Source organism: Pezoporus flaviventris, unplaced genomic scaffold (genome assembly GCF_033815535.1).
Source record: "Pezoporus flaviventris isolate CSIRO_AGI_PZ_B2104156 unplaced genomic scaffold, CSIRO_AGI_Pfla_v1 ptg000002l, whole genome shotgun sequence".
NCBI lineage: Eukaryota > Metazoa > Chordata > Aves > Psittaciformes > Psittacidae > Pezoporus > Pezoporus flaviventris.
This window is the reverse complement of record NW_026892550.1, coordinates 35,544,954-35,567,359: the sequence shown is the minus strand read 5'-3', so window position 1 is coordinate 35,567,359 and position 22,406 is coordinate 35,544,954. Positions and strand designations below refer to the sequence as shown.

Genomic DNA, 22,406 nt, shown 5'->3' with positions numbered 1-22,406 from the left:
TCTGCATTTGTGGTTTGAGAAGAAAACATTTCCTGATAAGATAGTTGCAATTTCAAAATTCACTGAATTCTTCTTGTTAAGTGTGTAACTTTTGAGGAGTGTTTTCTAGAAAGCCATATTCTCCAGTTTCCGTAAGATCACATTAAGGAGCACAGAGATATTTATCCTTTATCATTGTTTTTACAGATAATGTTAAAAGTTTTTCAGCTTGTTTTGTTTTGGTTTTGTTTTTGTGTTTTAACAGGACCAGATAGTTGTGCGTTAAACAAAGCTCCCCACCATACCATATAATCTTTATTTGTGCTTGATACTAATCAACCACTGTGGAATGCATCCTTGGGCTTCCTGAAATATATGAAATGATACAGGATGAAGTTATCCTAAGAGAGGGGAGGAACACTGTAAAACCTGCCTCAAAAATAGCTGTGCTGCTGCTGGCTCCTGGCTTTGGCTGTGTATGCTACAAATACAAATGGCATTTTCTCTTGATTAAAAGTAGAGTAATAAAAACCCCACAGCTTTTTCTGGGTGCATTTTTGCATGTGGACCAGAGCTATAACCAAAACGTATTAAACACTTGAAATTGCAGCAGTAGCTACATTGTTTCCTCCCTGTCATTTATGTAGCCCTTTTGTGTGCTGTCATTGTCATTGTTCTTCTGGCATCCAAGACAAATGTAACACTCCCCAGGTGCCAAATGGAAAGCAGCAGTGTGGGCAAAGTGCATGCCTATGAGGAGGATGACTTGCATCCAATCCTTTGCTCTGCCATAGGCTTTCTACACACACACACACACACACAAAAATCAGACTAATCTGTAAAACAGAACTAAGAGTATCTTCCTACCTCACCTCATGGTGTGATAGGGAAAAAGGATAAATCTACTTGTTACCATGATGAATCCAGATGCTAGCAATAGCTGAATATTATGTAAACAAACATAATCAGGAACAGCTGATTTCAACTACACAGTATGACAATTTAAGAAAAGCACTGCTCTATGAGATATCTGAACAAAAACCAGGCAAATCCTTATTCAGTTCCTGCACATGCACAGCAGTTGCACTATTAATATTCTATGCACTTCAGAAAATGTGAAACACAACCTGACCAAGACCATATCTGAAGTATTTTCATAAATCCAGAACTATTTAAAACCTAGCTACATGTCAGACTTAGAAGGAGTATCCGAGTCCAAGCCACCTCTCCAGTCCTGCACAGTCACTGCTCTGATCTTGCACAGTCAGTTTTTAACAGCTTTAGCAACGAGTCATCTGGTATATATTTGCCTAGGCATTTCCATCATTGACACTTCTAGACTGAGGGAAGCAGTTGAAAGTAGCAATATGTTAGCTGCCCCTACCACTTTCCCTGTTGAGATTTTTCCTTTCTTACCATGCTGAATAGATAATTGTGGTTGTCCTATGTCCCCAATAACTAGCATCTGCAATATAGGTTAAGTAAACTGTCCAGGTAAACTGCATGATTTCCCTAGGCTGTCCCTGTATGACATCAGGATTCATCTAAACTAGCGGTTATAATCTTCTTTAAAACTGAGTGAATAGCAGGTTGGCAATATGCTAATTTAAGTTAGTCAATGCAGTATTAGATACCATCTTAGATATTTTACAAGTGTTCTGCTATCTCCTAGAGTAAACTTTATTGGAGTATTCAGACCAATATTTCTCTAAATTATGTATCTGAGGTAGTCAGCACTGTAAAAAAATTCAAAAGAAAGAAGTACAACATTTAAGAGATAAAAGAAGAAATTTTAGTTAAAATATTTTACAATAAAATAATTATGATTATAAATCTCTTTAGTTAAATATATACATATTACATGGTATTCTAAAAAGAATGAACTTCTTAAAGTTTCAAGCAGATCTAATGCACAAATCCACCACTTTGTCAGCTTAGATCGTAATGTCAGTTTAACATTTGTAAATGGCTGCTTCAGGCTGTGGTTTTGTGCAAAACTAAAAAACTTATGAAAAACAGATCTCCAAATCTTTCTATTCCCGTGGTAAATAGATAGAAAAGGTAGTTTACACACACACACACTTACACACACAAACTTTGATTGCATACAGAGGTTAGAATGACCAGCACTAAAATAACCCCCATCTCTACAAAATAATTTCTTGAATTGATGTAGCTTTTGAAAATCACAAATTTTAAGTGCTAGGAAATTGTGCTTTTAGGCAGCCACGTGGCCAATAAGGTAGATGTTGTCATAAAGGTGCCCTACAAAATCTTCACTGATATTCTGTGCAGCTCGCCGTGTATTTCGGATGAATTCCCTCTTTGACATTTTGTTCTTCACGTGAGGGCTTGTTAGGTCAATGGAAAGTAGAATCAAAGAGTAACACAGTACGTAAACTGCATCTAGACAAGAGAGAATAAATAAAAAAGAAGTTGAAAGGAAACTGTGATCATTAAAAATATTGCTCCCTGTCCACGTACCTTATAGTCTTCATCATCTGGGCTTATAATTATATATATATATATATACACACACACACGTATACACACACATATATAACACCTCAAAAGTTTATCCCAGTGAAATAAAATTTAATATAGCAATTTTCAAAGTAATAATGTCAGCACATTGCCAAATTAGCGTTTAGAAATCTGTCAACATTTCTATGTTATCCAAAAGTTACTAAGGGCTTTGTGCACATTCATTTAAAAAGATTCTTGAAGTTTTTGCAAACTAGGGTCAACATCCTGCTAAAGCTTATCTTTAAATATGTAAGCAGTCCCACTGCTGAAAACTGGCTACCCCCCAGCAATTATAAATACTTGTTAACTTCAGTGAGGCCCAAAATTCCTTCTCATTTCTGTGAGACTATCCACAAGGCAAAATGTTAAGTGTGTAAGACTGCAAGAGGGAACTTCAAGGTAGTACAGAGCTTGAGCACAGAAAAAACTGAAGGAAAGATAATGAGAGAATAAAACCCACTTATCAGCTAGTTCTAAGAAGAGCATCTGTGTGGGTGTTTTTCGGTCTTTTTTTATCTCAAGTGGGATGATGCCTGTATACTGAACCATCCCAAGCCATGTTTGTCCTTTCAGAAATACTTGTTTAGGTGCTGATTTTATAACTATCATAAACAGTAACAACATCCAGAAATACAAAGACTGATCCACTGAATCAAATCTTTTTTTGCTTACCAGGGCTAAGGCCAAGCTCTCTCATCAAATCAGGGTTACAAGCACAGAATCGGTGAGAAAACTTTGTTATGAGAGTCTCAAGGTACTCCCCACGCTCCTCAGGAGCATGAATGTGTCTGAAGAACTCTCTCAGTGCATTTGGCAAGAACTGATTTCTGAAGTTATGCAGCGTCACAAGGTCATCCAAAACATCTCGCCTGGTAGAATAAAATCCCACATAATTAGAGAAGTTTAACTGTTTAAATATGAAAACGTATGTTTAAAAAATAAAAATGAAAGCTTTAGAATAGCTAATGAGCTTTGGCTTTTGCAAACAAAACTATCACTAACAATTCAAGCTAATATAAACCCCTGTTTTTCAGACACAATAGTAAACAAATACTATAGAAATATATACTAATCAGAATTCCAAGTTACTTTATATGCATATTCAATTACAGTCTACATAGAGGCTTCACCTCCTTTAAACTGACAAAACCATTAAAAAAGAAAATAAAGGGAATAGATTCATGCGTGTCACACATTTTGGTGCCTAAGTAGAAGCCGTTACAGGACTATATTGTTAAAATCAGGCTTAAGTTAGATAAAATTTGCTCACAAAACCTCTTTAAGTCTAAGTCCATCAGGGTGCAATGGTCTCAAGCATTTTCCACTGAACGCAGAAACATCTAAGGGATTCAGACTAGCTTACGTGCACAGATGTGCAAAAGACATCTGAAGGAAATTTGGATGTAAATTTGAAGTGAACCAAAGGATATTCTCGTATGTTTATCCTTTCTGTTAAACATTTCAGTACGAGGAGGGGAGTTTCAACATTTAGAAACATAGTTTTATTTTTAGTGCCTGATTACACTCTGTTTATGAAGAGAAGATGAATGGCAGTAGGGGTTGCTAATATTAACTTGCAATCTCATCTGTTAAACGGGTTTGTATTTTTTCTATTGCCAACAAAAACTGATAATCTGAAGTTTTACAGCACAGGACTGTCAGTGGTGATACCACTACAGAATGACTCCTTTTACTCCTTTAGTGATTCAGGCTGAGGAGAATGAAAAGCAGAAGAGGATTCCTGCTGGAAGCACTGCTGCCCCTCTGCTCTTCCTGTTTACGTCCAGTTATTATTCTCCTCCTCTTTCAACTTTTCTTAAACATGTTGATGCTCCTGTCTCCTGACACTGCACTACCCCAACCTGAGGGTATCCTGGAGGGCAAGAGAAAGCATTGTGGAGGCAGAAGAGCATGCTACAGCAGGGAGAGTGTTCCCTACTGCAGTTCATGCTGTCTCCAAGAGGATGCTCTATTGGTGGGTGTTAACTTCCATTCAAGAAATACCAGACACCCCAATATTAGTCAGATGATTCAACATTAGTTAAAAAGCTACCATAGCTTGGTAAAGTGCAGCAAAATATCTATAAAATCTGAATGTCATACAGCACCAAGATTATCCTGTGCAGTTTACATGCCGACTATAACTTCAAAACAATTCATGTCCAGAACTGCAAAAATGCAGAAAAAGCACAGGATGTGATATTTACTTGTTATAGGTGGTATTTTCAGGGGTTCTTATAAAATGTTACAGTTAATAAATACTTGAACTGAGTAACTGTTCAGATTTAGCAGCAGCATTACTTAGTTGCATTTACACATCTATAAAATTATATCAACACAAGCAAAATATTGTTGAATGGTGCAGTACGTTGACAGTGAATAGGAAATGTCTCAAGAGAAATTCAGATTACCTTTCATCAAGGTAGATTCTCAGCTTCTTCCAATTTAGTGTTCTTGTGCAAAAGATAAACTTAGCTATTTCTTTTGGCGAATCATCTAGTATGCCCTTGGACATAAAGTAGTTGACTCCCTGAGATAAAATACATGCATGTATAAATACGCTTAATCTTCATAATGTGTTTAGGAACAAGTATTGTGCTTGGCAGTGTATGAACTTAATCCTACTAATTAGTTAATTTGTTTTTCAGAATGATTCTTCTTTCTCAAAATCACATTTCGACATGCACAATAAACTCTAAAATTATAAATCAAATGCAAAGAAACAATTTATTGTTATGGTTGAGATTTCACATATACTCACAATAAGAAATTTAAAATTATGAACCCTATAGCAAGCATGTCAGTTCTTTATTAATTTCTTTAGCGTAGACTAGTATTTTGGTTTTCATACTTTTGTAATCGTATATACAATGATGCAGGGTCCACAACTTTTAATTTCTTAACTTTTCTAAATAAGAAAATCTTAGCCATAATGTGTTCAGTCTTTAGTACCTTATATTAAAACATTAATGTTCTCACATGTATACAATGTATCACATTCAAATAGATGCATTAAATGCATTTGTTTAAATGTGCAATAATGCAAATAAACACAAGCACGCAGATTTCAAAGCATAGGTAAATATCAACATTTATAAATATGCGTACACAGAAAATAAGAACACTGTGTCTAACAAAAAAAAAGTTTAAAAAGATAGAACTCTGTATACTTTATATTGATATTATGATTTCCAGAATTTTCCACACTTTGCCAAGCACACATTTCTCACGGACTACACATGCCAAATCTAATTTAAAAATATTCCAGTGATATTCTGGATTCTTTCTGTTCATTGAAATATCCCAAAGCATAAAACTATTTTCCTTACGATCTCAGAAATCAACACCAGCTTAATGGACTTTTAACATGTTCACATTTTTTAACAACAAAAATCTAAACCTCAGAATAACTAACCAACTAGTTTCAATTCAATTTGGCAAGGGCTAGGAGAGGTTTTGAGCATTTGTTACAAAAAAGTGTTACAATACTTAACTACAGTATCTCCTGACTATACCACAGTGTTGAAATAATGCAAAATGTGTAGGCCAGAGAATTTCTGCATAGAATAATGTACCAAGGCCACAACCTAAATCACCTTTAAAATACTTCTAAGATATTTTTTCATAAATCTTCTGATATTAGGCTTCACAATATTTTGCAAGTCTGCCCTTTTAGTTTACATTACATCTATAAAAATGTAGGGGCAACCTGTCATTCAGTGTATAACTAACTTCCCAGTACTCTTCAATTTTGCTTAAAAAAGAAATAAAGGACTGAGTGCAGGTTTGGAAAGTTGTTTTATGAAATGGATTACTAAAGCAAAGTCTCAGTTTTATCAAGCAAAAAATAAATTAGAATACACGCTTAAGATACTGGTAACACAAGTGAAAAAACAACAAATACCTGTAACATTATCTGGTTTTACCGGTCCATAATTTTTGCTTATATATTTATAGAAAATAGAAGTTCATTAGCACTTTTTTTTTTTTTGTTTATTAAAAGAATGTTATAGAAAATAAATTAAAAGGTTTTATATAGGCAAAACCAAAAAAAGAAAAAATCCTAGCATTTTTAGGCCCAGATTTTAAGAAGAATCTCCATTTAGGACTGTAATGAAACATGTATTTCATTGCAAGCTTACATTTAAGTCCAAACTACATCATATTTAACTTTTTCCATAATATGGATGGTCAACATAAGGTAAAGCGCTTTCTTGAATTAGAGCTAAATAGTAAACTAAAATGGGAGATCAAAATGAACTATGCATTAATACCTCAAGTATTTTGGCAATTTATAAAAGACTAGCAGCAGAACATACATATATACCCTCTACATATATCCTCACTTAATGAGACGCATTTGCTTCAGTAATAAGTATTTGCTTAAGGTAATACAAACTGAAGCCTGGAAAGGGAGTCTCGGTAATATTCCTGCTACAATTATTTAACAAACACCTCAGCCACATACCCGGAAAATACCTGGCATATCATACGAGGCAGGATAAAAATAACACCTTCTTTAAGACATACAGTGAGTTGGTTTCACTGTGACAGTAAATGCCATAAGTAATTTATTTCATGCATTAGATTTCATCCCAAGGTACAATCTTCACCTGACAGTCTAACCACGTCTTTGCAAAGCACTTTTATTCCCTGTCTCTAATTCCCAATCTCTCCCCCCACCACACATAATGCTTAACAGTATCTTTCTCTGTGAATGCAGTCTCGTAATTTATTTTCCTCATCTCCTTCACAAATGAACAGGGCATAAATAAAAAATACTTCAGCACATGCCATCATTTTTAGGCACCTTTTATTTCTTTCTCAACAACAACAAACACTTTGCAACAATAGAAACCTGATTTCTCTTTAAAGTCCTTAAAGTTTGGCTCACAGGAAATGAAATTTATTTACAAGATTTACAGCATGTCATCAAATCAGCTTTTTGTAACACTGTAAACACTGCCTTGAATTCCTCTCAGAACCTTCACTTCAAATAAATCACTTCTGGTAGCCAAAATGATCGCTTGTGGCAGGTATGCTAGCTGAAATAACTAGTCCTACACATTATTAAAATAGATGCCAAGATTACCAGTCATCTGGTGATTCTCTTAGGATACATGTGACTGAAGTCAGGTTGGCAGATCTGTGCCACTACCTACCAGGTCTGAAGAGGTGGTTTTAACACCGAGGAATGAGCACACACATAGTATGTTCTTCTAATTCTGATGTAGTAGAAGAGTAATTAGGTGAACAGTGTAACAGCCAAGATTTCCAGCAGATCTGTGTCTGCCTAACTTATATGAGGAGCCTGCTTGTCACTGTAATGTTCTTAACATTAGAGAATTAGGAAAGATGCCTTAAGGATACCTTGCCTCTGTGGCAAGAATATTACCTCTGAATTTCAGACAGCTCTGGATAAAATTGCCATGTATTAAAGTGTTGATTTAAATTATCACATGCAAATAATAATCAATCATAACTATAGACTAATAGTAACCATTTGTTGTATTTCAATGTTATTTTTACAGTTACTCATTTTTTCCCAGTCACACAACGCTTGTTTTACCAATCTATTCTGCTACAGGACTGACACTCCTTGCTTACTTTCTACCTGTTCCTAAGAAGTTTTCCATTAATTTATATCCATACAGGATATGTAAACGAAAAGAGTTTTCTTTTTCATAATTGGTTTCACTTCTGCATTGGTTTTATTCTCTGCTAAGAGTACTTTCAGAATATTTTAATACAGCAGACAGTATTAAAATTTTTGTAGTTGCCTTTGCCATCTCTGTTTAGATATGTATACAAAACAAACCAGATATTTTAAATTATTCGCATAGAAATTTTGGAATCAGCATTTTTCTAGCCATATACATGATTTCTCTTTTTAATATTTAAATGGAATTGTTGCAAAGTTCGAGTTAGGAAACACTGAGGCTTTTTACACAATGCCTATTTAAAAGCAGTGCAAGAAAATATGACACATACATTTGTCTACAGCAACAAATTTCACATAAATGGTTGTACACATGCTCAATTTGCTTAGTTTAAAAAATTTTAACAGGTGACTAAGGAAATCACTAGAAAGTATATTAATATTGTTAGGCAATTTATAATTCTGCAAATTATATGCTTTTACATTTTGGTAGGATAACATATATCAACATAAAATGCTAATTTCTTTCTAGTCCCTACTGTATTAAAAAAAAAGACTATTTTGATCACCAACAAAATTAAAACATTATTAACTAAAAGCTCAGGGAACAGGAATTCAAATTTATATACTAGCTTAATTACTTAGATAAATTATTTAGGGCTAGTATGTATCTGGCATCGTAGGGCCTCAACTGCTAATTAGGGCTTCTAGGTGACACTAGCATTACTAGTAAATACTAATTAGACATGTATGGTATTACTACTCCCATTTTTCTAAGGAAATGCAATATCTTAATACATTTTATGGTGCATTTTCTGAAACAAAAGACGCAGTACTGATGTCATATTTTCCAACAGAAATTTTTGTGATTCTTAGCTCCCAAGTTACAAATCAAGTTGTTGACAAATGTGGACACCATACAGAACATCACATTACAGTGTCTCTTTCACTGTATGTCTTTAAAATACAGTCTCAGTGATACACAGTCATGATGGCAGAAATCATAAGTACAAATATTTCTCATGTTACATGGAATCCATAGTTAATAATTTACACGATTAAAGATCTCTGACTCTAATGTAGAGTTTTCAAAAGGTTTCAGCTTTCTGGTTCGTTCCACCTTTCCAGATAAATCACACAAAAGAACATCTTCCCTCTACGACATACACATACTTTTAATATTTGATAAATCAGTGCATATCAAAATTGGCTCGCTTAGTAGGTCCCTATGAAATAGGGTAAGTTTTCAAAAAATTGGGCTAGAAATATACAGTACAGTAAATATTCCATCATCTGCAGACTATAATTAAAAGTCAGGTAAGGTAGCTTTATGCATGTGGCTAACAATTCCTTTACAATCAAGAAGAGGTCAGAAAACTGACCTCCCTAACAAAAACTAAGGGTAGTTGGTAACAAATAAGACAATCGGAAGAGTGGAAAGCCAGGTTTAGCATAAGCACTGTCTTACTGTACTTTATTGTTATTATGGTACGTAAAGGAAATCCTGACCTCATTTAAGTCTGAGATTTCAGTACAGTCCAGATTCCAATAGATCCATAAAAACAAATGCTATTAAACAGCATCAGTTAGAATCATTATCACTATGTAAAACAAAACAAAACAAAAATCCAAACAAAAAATCTTTCCTGACCAATCTTTCCACCTTCAGTTCCAATTTTAACTACGTAACATAGCTCTATGTAATAAACTTGACAAAATATCTTGTAGGGAATTAGAAACATATACAAAACAGTGAGAAATAACTTCTGTTTGCTTACAAATTCAAAGTCATAAGCATGTGAGGTATGAAATGAGCACTGCATGAGAAACACTTCGCATACACCATACACTCTTTAGAATAAAATATAACAGAGACCACGTAGGCAGATTGAACAACATAATATTCATATTCAAGTGTTAATACTAACACTAAACCATCCCTCCTCCCCAGGAAACAAAAAACAAGCTCCAAAATCTTGGCTACAATGGTGCTGCCAATATGAAAAAACCAAACCAAACACTAAACAAAAAAAAAAAACAAAACAACCCACAAACCTAAAACCAAAACCAACCAACAAACAAAAAAAGAGAAACCAAACATGCACTGGAGTTTTTTAGCTTTTTTGTTTTAGATTACGTGTAATGTGATTAGGCACATCCTTTCAGCAGAATGTGAGCACCTGCTATGTATTATGCAAGCTCATGCACACGATCAGTACATTAAATTACAGCAGATACCACAACACCATGCACACAACAATGGCTAACCAGAGAATCCTACCACAAAGTGTGTAGATGCTCTTCCCTACCCCGTGAGCCACCGCTAGCTCTGGAGCTGTTGCTGTGGAGCCTGGTTACCCATTTTCATGACATGGGAGGTGTCCTTTGGAGAATCTTGCTCCTGTGGCTGTAAGTATTCCTATTTTTATAGTAATTTGATCAGGTCTGTTATCAAATGTAAAGCAGAGTTTGGCAGGAAATTCGGAGATGCAATTTGTAATAGTGGAATGTCATGTCATATCATATATTCCAGTCACAGTGTCCTTACAGTCATAATGCTGCCAATACCACAGTCGTGAACAATACAAGCAATAGTATTTGTGAATTCTCCTGAAACTCAGGCCCTGAATGATTCCTACCAGGCTATGGTGCTCCACAGGGAGAGAGGAACAGAAGCCCTTAGGAGGTATCCTGAGGTTCTTGTCTCTCATTAGGCCTGAAGTAGGCCATTTGTACTACTATTGTACAATATACCATAATGAAGCCAGAAAAAGTAAGTGTAGGATAATAAATTTAATAACTAATTTAGGTATACTACAAGGTAGCTCTAATTTGCAGAACTTGTAAAATAACGATTTTTTTATCCAGTGCCTTTTGTGAAGACTCCAAATGCTTTAAACCTGCCAAGATTACTTTAAATTAGATTGGAATACAACAGCATACTATAAATGAAGGTATAAGTGTAAAAAAAAAACAACAAACGTTAAAGCAAATTGAAAGACAAAGAGAAATTTGGGTAGACAAAGCTGTTACCAACTAAAACTTGATATATTCTTAAAAACATTTAAGTTACCTAAATATTGCGTTTCATTTAGAAAATTTTACATTTACTACTAAATTCACTAAAATCCTGCTGAAAATCAATGCTAATCACTCAAGTGGCACTTTGTATAACAGTTCAAGGCAGAGCTCTAACAGAGAAATTACAAAATATTGTAATTTGTGACTGATAAGAGTAGTTATTATCAAGCAGAATATGAGATAAAGCAAGAATTAAACAACATGACATTATTGTAACGATACAACTGGTTTATTTATTTCACCCTGCAGTTACATGTTTGTGTTTTGTGTATATCAGCAGAGTGAACTATTTGCTCCTAGAAGTGTACCTTTTCATGTCTCTTAATCCTCTTCCTACTTTGGATTTATTCAATTACCACTTCCTTCTGTATGTGCAAATACATTCAGGAAGTTAACACTACTTTTTGTTCTGTACTATGTACCACCTTTTCCTAGGAAACATGAAGCAGGAGTCTGGTTTCCTACACAAAAGGCTCTCTTTGTCACTTGGGCATTAATTGCATATCTCCCAGGCAAAAGCTGTCTACTTTCAAGCTCTTTTCTTCTTTGAAAGGTGACAGAGTGAAAGCAGAAACTGACTTTCCCAGTTAGTTTCATGCATTAATATATGGAAACCTTCTAGATTGACAGGGGGTATTTTTTGAAAATAACTATGTTGTTACATACTATAAAGAAAGATTATGCATAATAAACATCCACAGATATCAAATCAAACCGATCTTTAGAATAGTTCATAGTATTATTTTCATACTATTTCAAGATTTGCTCCTTGATAGTGGAAATACTTTAAAAAAATCTCTTATAAGAAACCATAAATTTCATAGAAGTAATTTGTGTTACTTTAACTACCCTGCTATAACTGATGTGGGATCAAACTAACTCTGCAGGCCTATTATCATTCATTTTAAATTCACCACTGTCTCCACAGTACAGGATACCTGTCTCATTCCTAAGTCAGTATGAGGTTATGAATTTCTGGAATTCATAGGTCAGACCACTGTACAGAGTGCTTAAGAAGCAAGCCATGTTAATGATGTGCACAGGTACCATCTGCAAAAATTATCAGGATAGGGCTGTAACTTACTATTAACCATTCCTATGTTAAAACAAAAAAAAAAAACCAAACCCAAACAACAACTATTAAAACTTAGCATTTAATACAGCTATGATTATAAAACAACAATCACAATTATTTAACTGTTTGCTACTATCAATAACAGTTCACTTACCTCATCAGGGTTGGCATTAAAGGTGAGACTGCCCTCATCTAGCTGCATATACAATTTTCTAAAAGAAAATCCTAGAGGTGGATTCTTATTGTATATAGAACAGTGACCCCAAGTGGATTTGCACAACCTGTGAAAATAGAATTAGTCTATTATCAAAATTCCTTTCTGTATTTCATGTATTTTACAGAAGCAAAATGTAATCAAGACTGCAAAGTCAAATACTCAAATTATAGGAAAAGTTAGAAATAGGTTGCTTGTTACACTTAGTTGTTAATCCTTTTATATGTGTGTTGCTGAAGTTTTCAGTTATATGATTATCATTTTCTTCTCACAGGTTTTGGTGTTCTTGAGTGCAATCTCAAAACATGTCCCAGTAGGTGGCATCATAACAACATCCACATAGCTGAGACTTCTGTCACTTCTAGTATTTGAACAGTGGGTAACTGTGACAAGTTGCTCTGCAGCAGTATGACAGATTAAAAAATTGTGCTTCTTTTCCTGTGCCCCAGTTGTACAGTGAGTGGGACACTACATCTGCACAAAATTATGCCATTAACTTATTGCTTTCCTTGACTGTCCTTTTCCACCCACCTGGCCTCTTTCCAGTCTTGACCAGTCCCAGTTCTTCAATCCAGCCCCATCCCTTTATATCTTCCATTACTTCTCAGTTTCTTTCCCTCTCATCACACCCTGACTCCATATCTCAGTTTCATCGGCTTATGTTCATCTCAGTCTCTTTGATGACACCATCTAAAATCGCCTTGAACTTCCACTTCCTGGGCAATCAATTTGTTATCTAGATTCCTTATTGAACTGGTAGTTCTGCTTCAACGCATCTGTTTTGCAAATAATTAGACACAATGTTTAGGACCCAGCAGGTAGCCACTGAGGACGTGGGAAGTGACTTTGTTTTCAGTTCAGGAACATGGGTTTAATTTGGACTGGATTCAGAACTGCAGTCACAGGGCTTGCCAAAGCCTAAAAATCAAACATATCCCAATGCATACGTAATGTTGAAAACTAAGACATCTATAGAGATTATTCAAATTGAAATCTTTATTAATTTGCTAAATCAGGACACATTTTCACTAACAACGTGTATACTCTGAACTGAGTACTATTTGGGAAAATTTTACTAAAAATGATTGAGCTATTTCCTAGGATGAACTCTGTGGAAAATATGTATTTTTTTTTCCCTTGTATGTTAAGAATATATACTATATACAATTAAGAATCTCTATTATCTTTGGTCCAGGGAATTTATTTGTATTTAGTGTGGTTTTTTTATACCAAGAACTGAGTAAAATACAATGGATACCAACATAAACTTAGAAGGTTAGCAGGATCTTCACTAGAATTCCTGTTTCCTACTAAGAAAATAGTCCCCAACAGTAGAACAATTGTGACTAAGAAGTTATAATTGCATTAACCCTATTGCTGAGTTCATAAAGCATGATAAGAAGGGAAGCTGCTTAACTCAAATGCAGAGAGGCAAAGAAATAGATGAAGGAAGAGACGTAGAACACAATGAAAGGGAATTAAACAGGACCTGAACAACAACCCAGCAGTAATACTTCTTACTGTCTGTTAAGTTAAAAGGTAAGAATATAATGTGAAAAAAGATACAAGTTCGGCTGACCATCTACTCTAAAAATAAGTATGATTTCATGAGTCTTTCCTAGTGTTGCAAAACATCAAATATCAAAGAAAATAGTTTTAATTAAATTTTTATCTTACACTATTTGGTAGAGCATTTCTTTGTTTCCTGGACATACAAACTCTCTGTATGTATATAAATGTTTTTCAACCGTTAGACTGCAGAAATTCCACCTGACACGTGCAGAACTGACCTTTTCTTCCCCCCTTTCATCACCATCTTCCAAAAAAACATATATACACTTCAGTTGCACTAAGACAAGTGTATTAGATGAGTTAGAATCCCTTTCTACCTGGATTTCCTGCTGAATAGGTCTGTTTGCTTAAGCCAGATATTTGTTTGAGGTTCAGAGAAGTAATAATACATACATTTGAGATGTGCTTTGAGCTAATACCAAAGTCAAGTCCTTATTTTTTCCCTCATGATATATCAAACAATGAGTGTGCAGTAATACACATGTATACTTGTGCCAAGCACACTTACGTATGTAGTAATCTGTTACTACCTGATTGTAATTAGAAATCCAGAATAACACATTTTTAAACTATATTCATATTTCCCCTGTGTCAAATCTCATTTAACTTAGCAAACCCTTTTCTAAGGTTACTGTGACAAAAATCATATATTGAGACAAATTTAAAATCTGATAATTATTTATATTTATGTCCAGGTGATTTTTTAAAATTTATTTACTTATTTTGCTTACCCTTGCCAAAGAAGCTCATCATTAGCAAGATCCTGCCAGACGCATGAAGCTAGACAGAGATCAGTTGCATTCAGGTATGACAAAATGGTAAAACTAAGCTCTGGTGGCAGCATTTCCAGGTTAATGAATCCTTCTTGTTCTTTAGTTTTTCTGGTCTTCAACAGGTGGTAGATATCAATGCCTCCTTGGGCTTGTTTTCGATGGCTTGTATTGGAAACACTGTTGGTAGCTATCCTCCTACCATGTTCTCTGGTAAAATAGCCTTGTCCACTGTATCCTTGGTGTTGCAGTTGCTGGCTCCTAGCAACTCTCCAGAGTCCCTGACCCATCTGTGAGCCTGCTGGACATAAAATCCAAATTAAATGTTGCCAGCTATTTATGAATATTTGCAAGACAGACTCAGCACACACTAGAAAAATAAAACTTTAGGACTGATCCGAGTAGAAAAAGGTGAGTTTTGTCAAAGTTATGCTGACAATATAATCTGTCTTCAGTGGAGCAACTGAATAAATACTGAAAAAAAAACCATAAAAATTGATATTTTTACAAAAGCTTTTGTGCTTGAAGAGTTATAAAATTAATACTAAGCTTCTGTGAATAGTAACAAACATTATCTATGTCCTATGCAAGTTAAGAAGCCTTAACCTTCAGAACATTTAGAATTATTATCTTCAAACTTCCTTTAAAATGTAATAAAAATATCTTATGTAGAGTCAGTGAAGTGCTATAAAATGTAAGAAGATATAACAATGTCCTGAATAGTGAGAAGCACACAAAATTAGGCTGTGCCTGACATTAATACAAAGTTTAAAAACTTTAATGATAATGCATAAAGGATTCATTGTTTCTTGTCAGTTTCTTGTTTCTGAGCAACTCTCCTGGGTTCAGCTGTAACAGCTATTTTTCTCCTTCTTAATAAGCGATGCACTGCTGTGTTTCCGACTTTAGTCTGAGAACAACACTGATAACACAATAAGGCTTTTAGTTGTTGCTAAGTCATGTTTATTCCGATCAAGGACTTTCCAGTCTCTCACGCTCTGCCAGTGAGAAGGGGCACGGGAAGCCAGGAGGAAGCAGAGACAGGACACCTTACCCAAACTAGCCAAAGGGGTATTCCATACCACAGCGCATCATGCCCAGTATGTAAATCAGGGGGAGTTACCCGGAAGGCCCAGATCGCTGCTCGGGTTTGGCTGGGTATTGGTTGGCGGGTGGTGAGCAATTGTGCATCACCTGTATTTATTGTTATCTTTTCCCCTTTTAGTTTTATATTCTCTCCCCTTGTTATTTCCCTTATCATTATTACTATTACTGGCGGTAGCAGTAGTGGTTTTGTGTTATACCTCAGTTACTGGACTGTTCTCATCTCAACCCGTGGGATTTACATTCTTTTGATTCTCTTCCCCATCCCTCTGGGAGTGGAGGGAGAAAGTGGGGGGGGGGGGGGAGTGAGTGAGCGGCTGCATGGTTCTGAGTTACCAGCTGGGTTTAAACCATGACAGCAACCAAAATACCAAAATATCTTTTCAAGGTTTCCTGCACAGTAGCATAAAAACTTCAGAATAAGACTTCCATATTTTACTTATCACTGTGGGGTTTTTATTTTTTGTCAAACTTCGCTGCAGATGAGAACAAAGAGAACAGATCCTGAATGACTTAGTTAGTTGTCAAGATTTCTGAATGCCATAACTTAAATTTCGGTAACCACCTATATTTATCAAGAGGGAAAAATAGTATGATAAATCTTAGTAATTCAGTATGATAATGTTATCGTAACCTTATCACAAGTAGTATATATATGGTGATCATTTTTCAACCTTTATTATGATGACAGATCACTAAAGTAATCATACCAGTAATCTGTAGGTTCCCAATGCTGATTTTCAAAAAAGAAACACTGATGGTCTGGTCTGCTAAGATCTCACGTGTATTTGAAATTATGCATATTCTATTAGCATGGGAAATGAAAAACAGGGTTTTAACACTATTTAAGGTTGGACATGAATGGAAACTGTTCTACATAAGCTGAAAGAAACAAGCCATGAATGCGATGAGTAATTATGGGAGAAAATGGAGAAATTAGATAAAGTACAGGAAAAAAACCCCACCACAATCAAGATGGAAGTCAACACAAGACAGGTTCATCTGGCTAGTGAAGCTGTTATCTACATAACCATCCATTCAGGGCAAGTTTAAGAATTTATTCCTAGATAAGGCCAAAGTTGTGAAGAAACTATAGTCATATGTATTATATTCAATTTAGTAATATGCAAGATTTTACATAAATTCATCATTATTATTATTATTCGTATTTCTTGTACAAACATTTGACTTATTTTTTTTTTTTTATTGTACAGAGACAGATTAAACCATGATCAACTTCTATAAATTACCAGGCAATTAAAAATAAGGCTTACTGAGTTGCAACCACAAGTAGGATATACCACTGGCTGCAAGAATGTATGCATAAAGAAGGTATTCTCATTTTCTTGAGAACAGCATAAAAATTTTTAAAAGTCCTTAGGGCTACGGTAAAGCTGTTTCATGAGTGGAAGCTATGCCACAATCTGCCATGTAAAAAGTGACAACTCAAGGATGATGAAAGTAGGTCTTGGTAATTAATGCTGGTGTTTGCAATTATGAAAGTTTCAGCTGTATATAAAACATATTTCTTCACAAGATGAAGAACTCTGCCTTTATTTTTCATTGCTAAGCTAGATTAAAATATAAGGTAGCAACTTTTAGAAAAGAGATGCGGTTGCTCAGTGCTACCTTTTTCTGGTTTTGAACAACTACATCTCTCCAAGGAGAAGGAAGTTACTAACTTTCATCCCAAAGGAGGATCACCAACCACTGTTAGAATAAAATCAAGAGCTATTAAATGAATCAGTGGCAGGCGTGCCAGAACTGGCATTCAGGACTACAAGCATAAGCTCATCAAGTCTGCTCCAACTCCAACTGTTGCTGCTATTGCCCCTGCTAAGCTGGCAGAGTATACAGTGATGAGCAGTGAAGAACGAAGCTAAACACCAACTTGTGTGGGTAGGCTGTAACACCCAAGGGCTCGATGGAGGTAACTTTCCCAATGGATAAAAAGAGCAGACAAGAAATACAATATTTCTGAGCATGTGCAACATTTCAGAAAGGGCTACTATCACTGTGCTAGAGGGTTCAATTAAGATAAAAAAAGCTCCTATTTTGCCAGTCATTGTATCTGAGCTTGCTAGTTACTCAAGTACTTGGTAAGCAGTACTGTATATCTAAAGGAATTTAAACATCTTGGGAGGCTTCAACCAATTCTTGATCTTAGCCCTGAGTAAACTGAACACCGCCAACAAGGCATTTTACTTTCAAATATGCAGATGTCAAATTTAGAGGCTGTTTCACTCTCAGAAGATATCAGATGATCTGAAGGACTGAATAATAATGACCTTTCGATTCAATTATGTAAGTTTCAAAAGAGGTAAATGTATACATACACATCTAGGTGTAACTCCAGTATAATCTGCACACTTTCTCAGTGCAGCTTTTCATGTAAAAACAAAATCTGCCTGAAAATATAGCACTGACTATAAATAATAAAATAGCTAAGACCAAAATACTAGTTTCAGGGACAGAGAGAACCAAGAGCAATGCTTTAATAATCCTTCTTTATTATTTCAAGTCCTTAAGACAATGGAAATCAGCAAGAAGAAATATGATGACACTGCAGTATTAAACCTTACATTTCACAAAAGATGAAATGAGAGAACCTATTCTATGCAAACAATATATGTCAGGTAGAGAGAAAGGAACACTCTGCTAAATGCATAAATCTGTCAGCTAACTTTTTGTAAAACAGATTAGAGAAATTATTTTGCTAGTAATTTTTTTCTACCTTTTTTCACATAATTTGATATCATTATAACAAAACCACATTTCTATACACATTTGTTATCTCCCAACTGTCAAAAATCTTCTGAAAATAATTATTTATCATAGTTTAAATAAAAGAAAAAAAAGTAGTAACAGGAAACTCAAGGCTCTGAAGATCATTTAAGAATTATATGGTGACAAGATTCATAATCATAATACACCAGGAAGACGAGAGAAGATGACCAGCAGCATTACCATAAACAGTCCACAGAAGGGCTGTGCCCAGTCAGTTATCAAGTGAATTTATGGTACCAGGTAAGCATCTGGCAATCTTATTATAGCTTTTAAACCTCTTCAAAGTCAGATTATCTTCATGCTCAGTACATAGTACTTGTAAAGAATTTGGTAGTGGTCACAAAGGACCAAAATCAAATATCCAAATATCCAAAACCAAAGTTGCTAGTGTAATACCTTTATTGAAATATTCAGCTAGAAGTTCCTGTTCACAAAATACTTTCCATTAAGGAATACTGAGCTAACAAAATTATCAACAGTTCCTGTCAGGGCTCACAGGGTTCTTCTCCCCACACAAAAGCTAACTGCTATAATCACCAACAACATAAGCACTTCCAAATTATCTGACACTAGAAATGGCTTCAAGACAGAAAAAAAAAAAACATTCTGTGTCATTCAATAAACTGGCCTTCTTAAAATGCACTCACATACTTATACAGAGGATATCACTGCAGAAATAATTTTAAAGGTATCTTTAATATTAAAAAATGATTAAAAAATGAAATTTCCTCTTCAAAGTACCAAATGAAGAAATTTCAGAGAAGAAACAAAATGAGACAATTTAAACCATTTGAGAACCAGCCACTGGAAATTCACAAGCTTTTGTATGTGTGTAGCTATATATGCCAGTTTATATGCCATTTGTTATATCACATCTTGTTTTCCCTATAAACTCTGTAGTAATCCAGGATTAATGCTTTGAGAAATCATTCATGAAACAAGATGTGTAAACTAACTGTTATTACAAAGACTTTTAAGTAAGGTGTCTAGAATTATAGTTTTAAATTATTTTGAACATACACTTTCCATCACCGTTCTCTCCACTCAAATGTACGTTTCTCAAATGTCTCAAAAATTCCAGTTATGTAACTTTATTTAACAGAGACCTTTTGACAGCTTGACTGTAATAACTGTCACAGTAAAAATAACAAGCTTGCTTATGGATTGCTGATATTCTCTGGCTCTGTCTGTTATCTGTCAAGAGTCTGCTTTCAATTTTAATTATGTCTTCTGCATGTCGCTTTGTTAGTGCACAATAAATTCTTCTGCAGTGTTGAAGGATACTAAAAGCTAAATGTATCCTACAATGCTGTATTGGTACTGGTTTCTGCTTTATGAAACAAAACCCGACATTCGATATAAACGCTCTCCACCTCATGGCAACTGAGTCCTACAGCTGCCGCTTGGCTACCGCGATTATCCGAACAGGGAAATGTTTCTTCCTCCGCGTTACCGAACCTGAAGCTTCGTTCGTCGCAGCTGTACTGGTTACCGAGGCCTGCGATACCTTGACGGAAGTGCCTTTCAAACCCAACTCAAGGCAACTACGCGGCGGCTCCAGGGGCACAGCAAGTCCCTCACGCTCAGGGCCGCCCCAGCTGACAGAAGCGCCCTAGGAACCCCCTCGCCGAGGGCCGCGGCTGCACTCCCGCCGCCCAAAGAACACCAAAACCGTCCCGCTCGCCACCTCCCACGAACAGGAACCGAGACCTCTGCTGCCGCAGGCCGGGACACGGCAGAACTCCAGCCACCGGGCACCGGCGATCCTAGCCCCGCGGGTGCCGCCCCCCGGAGCCATTGGGCCTCCCCAGTGGCCCCGGCTTTCGATTGGATGCGCGACTCGCCCATCCGCAGTCACCGGTTCCCCAAGGGAAAGCCGCAGGGTCCGTACCTGTGCGAGTTCGGGTCCCAACCGCCGCCGCGACGAGCCCGGCCCGAGTCCGTGCGTGAGCCTCGCCGGGCAGGAGGTGGCTGAGCAGCCCCCGGCGGTGCGAGAGGCGGTGAGAGCAGCAGAAACCCCTCAGCAAGCAGAGAGACCGCCAGCACCCTGTCCCCTTGCCTGGCAGGTTTGACGTTTGCTGTTTTTGCTGGAAGTGACGTCACCTCGCGGGACGCGCAGGAAGCGGAAGCAGCTGTTGGGTGTTGCGGCGGTAGATTCGGTCTGTACCCGCCGGCGGTTGCAGCCGCAGCAGTCTTGAGGAGAGGTAGCGGGGCAGCCGCTTTTCGGAGTAGGTGGGGGTCCGGCAGCAGGGGCGGCAGTGGGCGCGGGTGAGCGTCGGTATCCCTTTCGGGGCAGGGGCTGGCTCCGAGCCCAGAGCACTCCCTCTCCTCCTGGACTGAATCGCGGGGCGGAGCGGGGGAGGCCTGGCCTCCGCGGGTCTGGGGTTGAGCAGTGGCAGCTGGGGAGCCCGTCCCGCTCTTGCGAGTTCGGCTCGGTGCGCTGGCGCGGCTCCGGGACAGCGGTCGACGTTGCCTACGGCTGGGACACGATTTTTTTTTTTTTTTTTTCCGCCGGTGTTTTGATGGCGCCCAGGACAACCGGCCTGTGACATGCAGCTCCTTGTGCGGTTCACTCGTTTGCAAACATGGTGTGTGTCCTGAGTGTGTCTGCGGCAGCCGGCACGGTAGCGAAGTCCACTGTTTGATGATTTTGCGTCTGGGTATAAGGGTGTTCCCCTCCATCTCCCCATCCCATGTAACAGAAGAGTCACAAAATCGTAGTAAACTAGGTTGGAAGGGACCTTAAGGATCATATGAATAACGAAAACAAGTCTTTTTCGTTAGGCATTTCAGTGTTTACAACTCTAAAATATTTGGTAACTTGCATGTTTGTGGGTTTTTTTTGTGGGGGTTGGGTGGGGTTTTTTGTGTGTTAGTTGTTTTTTGTTTTTTTTTTTGACATTCATTGCCTCTTTGAATACCGTAAGCAGTTTTGAGAGTTGTTCTTTATAAACTATATGTGGTTCTATATTAAAACTTTGTTATACCTGATTTTACTCTGGGTAGCCAATGTTCTGTAACTGTTCTGTCACGAATTCTTACAGGCAAAACTTATATGCCACTTTTTAGTGTACACCTTCCCAAAGTATTATTTTTCTACCTACTTAACTGTTATTTGTATGCTCTCCCAAGCTGTATAGTTTGTACTAATGGCAGTTGCCAGTTTTTACATCCAGAGGCATGGTATAGAAAGGATTGTTGATGATTTTGGGAAACAGCCTGTATGGTTAGATGAATTCCTGTGAGAGTGTCTTCTGTGAGTATTTGTGTTGCAGATTAGTGCTTCAGTTTTACAGCAGACTCTTTGAGATTTGTCTTGAGATCTGGTTAGGTTGGCAAAACCATAGGGTGGATCACTTTGTAAGGTGAGGTGGGAAAAACAGCTGCCTCAGTTTCCAAATGCTTGAGGTTGAATTGTCCCTAGCTTTTAACAAAGAGTATTGTATAGTTCTGTCACGACCCTAATGATTAAAGAGCAAGAACCTGATAATTAAATAGGAAGAAAATACTTTAAAAAGGGCAGAACACGTGTTAAGATCTTCCTTCATCTTGATGATTGTTGATTTGAGCATCATAGAGACACAAGAAGAGGGGCGGGGGAGGGAAAGGCACCCCCCGTCAAAATAAACCCATACCATT

At 36.8% G+C, this 22,406-nt stretch overlaps 1 protein-coding gene across 2 annotated transcripts; it reads right to left on the bottom strand.

Annotated features, from left to right (window-relative positions):
- Window positions 1–212: 212 nt before the first annotated feature.
- Window positions 213–20,926, bottom strand: FBXO8 (F-box protein 8). 2 transcript variants are annotated; one of them, XM_061474943.1, is made up of 6 exons: window positions 20,659–20,926; window positions 14,838–15,177; window positions 12,475–12,601; window positions 4,917–5,035; window positions 3,178–3,374; window positions 213–2,385 (listed from the first exon to the last, which is right to left on the bottom strand). In XM_061474943.1, the coding sequence occupies exons 2-6, from the start codon at window positions 15,164–15,166 to the stop codon at window positions 2,198–2,200; spliced, it is 960 nt and encodes a 319-aa protein (XP_061330927.1). In that variant the 5' UTR covers window positions 15,167–15,177; window positions 20,659–20,926; the 3' UTR covers window positions 213–2,197. The 2 variants fall into 2 exon arrangements, with proteins under 2 accessions (XP_061330927.1, XP_061330919.1); XM_061474935.1 differs by having other exon boundaries at window positions 14,838–15,174.
- Between the last annotated feature and the right edge of the window lie 1,480 nt (window positions 20,927–22,406).